Here is a 3,491-nt window from a genome sequence, read left to right as displayed (position 1 = left end):
CTCTCCTTTGTATTCTACAATTCATTTCCTCTGAGTGAAAGGACTTGTTTATTCTTGATGACCAGAGAACAAAGGCCCTGCCAGAAGTGTTTCTTAGGAATTTGTGTTTATGCTACAATAAACAAAGCACGAATGTAATGTTGAAGTTTTAAATAGTTTCATTTCCTTATTTGCTCATTTCAAGTTCAGACATTTCCCTTTAACTCTTCTAAGATTAAGCATCTTGACATGATTTTTGAATCCCAGAAGTACAACTAGCTAAGAGAGGTTGTTTCCTTCTCCACTTTCAGGGAAGACTAGAATGAAATCAGAACCGATACTGAAGACCTTCACCGACTATGTGTCTTCCTAATATGAAAAGTTAGACGTTCTGCAAGTTCGCTTGGCAGTAGGGGGTGGGACATATCCTACTTTCTTATATTCTGTAATCCTGACCTCCCCCAAAGGACTCACCTGAAGTTTCCAACATTCAGTTAAGCCCATTCCCTTCCTGTAACAATCCGTGTTAAGATTGTGACTCACGGGAATGACAGTAAGGTCTTACACACACACACACACACACACACACACACACACACACGCCACCATTTAGAACTATTTTGTTTTCCCCAACAATACAAATGGAAAGAATGGAGTGTTCCATGAAATGGCTGAAGCTCTACTTCTATTATTAAATAGACAATGTCCCAAACTACTTTTTTTTCTCCTCCCCAAACAATCTCAAAAGCAGCAGCCAGTGATAGCAACACGACCCTTCCAGAAAGAATGGGACCAAAACCCACAATGAGTCTAGTGGACTAGGACAGCAAAGGGGGGCAGCTGGGGGTGGGGGAGGACACGATCGCGCCCGGCTCCCCGCGGGCCCCTTTTGTGCTGTTCCTGCCAACGCAGCAGCCCTCCTGTATATAGACAGCGGCCGGCCGCGCCGCCCCAACCTTCCCACCGCTTCCACCAGCCATGGGCAAGGTGAGTCCAGGGGCGCCCCGCCAGGGAGGGGACCCTGCCGCCCCACCCCGACCCCGGGCCCCGGGCGGTCCCCGCCCCAGGCCTCTGAGCCCAGGCTTCACCTGGCCCTGCCTTGCAGATCACCTTCTACGAGGACCGGGGCTTCCAGGGCCGCTGCTACGAGTGCACCAGCGACCACTCCAACCTGCAGCCCTACTTGAGCCGCTGCAACTCCATCCGCGTGGACAGCGGCTGCTGGATGCTCTATGAGCGCCCCGACTACCAGGGCCGCCAGTACTTCCTGCGGCGGGGCGACTACCCCGACTACCAGCAGTGGATGGGCCTCAGCGACTCCATCCGCTCCTGCCGCCTCCTGCCCCACGTGAGTCTAGATCTCGGGTCACCACCCATCGAGGCCCACAGGGCCCTGTTAGCAGAGGTGTCAATAAGGTTAAATAGTTAGTTCATTTAGGGATGACCTTCGGAATTTCTGAACAGAACAATAATAATAATTAATAATAATAATAATCCAGGAGAGCTGGAATGGATTCCTTCTATTCGTTTTGTGCATTTTGTTCCCTCTACCTAAAGGAGAGCATTACCCAGATTCCAATTTCTCAACAAATATTCATGGCTAGGAAAGTGTGGACAACCTTGAGGTCTTGATAAGACTCAAATTCTGTCTTGGAATCACTTGGAATGGGATTACAGAACACCCACGAATGCCTGGGGGAAGACCCCTGAGGCTCCCCTTGACGTGACAACCAGGGAGCATTCAAGATCTCATGTGTGCAATCCCCTGGCCCAGGTTTGCATATTTTGGGTTTCCTCCAGTCATATAAGAATACAAGTACTTTCCCTTAAGTAGAGCCTCATAGATATGTGACATGTGTCCTGTGTATTTCATATGCATCTTTGAACGCTAGAGTTTAGTTTATGCCAAAAAAATAAATTAGTCCTTAGATCTGGTGACTTCTTTTTTACTTTTCTTCATTATAAGTTATTGACTGAGCATTCATCATCTGAGACTTGAGGTTTCATATCTTATATCCAAATGTGTAAAACATTTTATTGTGTTTTGAGGTATTTATTTTGAGAGAAAAGCATTTTCTCAAAATGGCAAAAATAATTCATCGTGAGCTGTAGAAATTCTCTCAGCGGTACAAAGTACTGAGCTTAGGAAGTTCTCCGTCATGGACAATGCCTGAATATATCAATATATTTTATATAATGTATATCAAGATGTGACATTTTCTTCCCTGATCATTTTCTCATACTCTATGCTTGGAAAGGTGCTGAAAATCAAGAATGAGGAGTTTGTATGTACCCAACTCTAAGTAATTTCTTCACGGTTTATTTGAAAATGAACTGAACAAGCCCCTCCCACAGCAGAGGCATGCTCTGTTGGGATCGTTTCATTTCATGGTTACTTTTCACCCCTTTCTGTTTCTGTTCATGGACATACCAGGCTGGATCTCACAGAATCAGGATCTACGAGAGGGAGGACTACAGAGGCCAGATGATGGAGTTCACTGAGGACTGCCCTTCTCTCCAAGACCGCTTCCACTGCAGTGACATCCACTCCCTCAATGTACTGGAGGGCTGCTGGGTCCTCTATGAGATGCCCAACTACCGAGGCCGCCAGTACCTGCTGAGGCCTGGGGAATACAGACACTACCACGACTGGGGCGCCATGAATGCCAGAGCCGGCTCTTTGAGGAGAGTCATAGATTTCTATTAAACTATGTTGTCCTGCATCGTTTCTCAGTCTGGAAGCTAATAAAATACTTTCTGTGTGTTCCTGGCACTGATTTACTTATGTGTATTTTTTCCTTTGTTTCACCTGTTGTTATTTCATTAGATAGACAGCCCAGGCTGGCCTTGAGTTCTCGATCTTCCTGCCTTACCCTCCCAAGTGCCAACATCACAGGTGCCCATCACCAAGAAAATTTTCCCAAGAAGTACCCTTTGTGTTCAGTGAACTTGACCACTTACAAGGCACTTCCCTAATATATCATCTTATTTGGCTTTCAAGCTATTAATTGTTTCAAACTAGAGTGATACAAATCTTTCTCTGAACAAAGACCTGAAAGCTGAAGTTTAAATAGTGTGATCCAATTTTGAAATCAGAGATTCTAAACCAGAAAGATCTTCCCCGTTTTCCCCCCCACCCCCTCCCATATTTTTTTTTCTTTAACTGGATTATCCTTCCTCACTCTCTACCTGTGTTAGCTATTTCTCTTCTATTCCTCCAAAGACAGGTCAGAATTTACCCTAATCCCACACCCAAAACTCAATCTGAGGTGATTATGCTGCTTTAGACTAAAAGTAGCAAGCAAGTCCATGTTACATGGACAGGCAATACAGAAACCAATGACTTCCAGTGATGGGAAGCCTGGGGCTAGCACAGGATCAAAGCATGGTCAATTCAGCAGGTTGACCACATCATGAAGGCCCCAGGTCTTCTCTGTCTCCACTCCCCCACACTTAGCATTTGTATCATCCTGAAGTCAGTAACCCTGGCAACCATAAAATAGCTATGGGCT

General features: G+C 45.8%; 1 protein-coding gene across 1 annotated transcript; it reads left to right on the top strand.

Moving 5' to 3' along the window:
- The first annotated feature begins 957 nt into the window (after window positions 1-957).
- Window positions 958-2,688, top strand: LOC150048699 (gamma-crystallin D). Its single transcript, XM_090354364.1, has 3 exons — window positions 958-966; window positions 1,085-1,327; window positions 2,414-2,688. The coding sequence occupies exons 1-3, from the start codon at window positions 958-960 to the stop codon at window positions 2,684-2,686; spliced, it is 525 nt and encodes a 174-aa protein (XP_090210490.1). The 3' UTR covers window positions 2,687-2,688.
- Window positions 2,689-3,491: the final 803 nt, after the last annotated feature.

Source organism: Megascapheus bottae, chromosome 21 (assembly GCF_031878675.1).
Source record: "Megascapheus bottae isolate mThoBot1 chromosome 21, mThoBot2.hap1, whole genome shotgun sequence".
In the NCBI taxonomy this organism is placed as follows: domain Eukaryota; kingdom Metazoa; phylum Chordata; class Mammalia; order Rodentia; family Geomyidae; genus Megascapheus; species Megascapheus bottae.
This window is presented reverse-complemented; position numbering and strand designations above follow the sequence as displayed.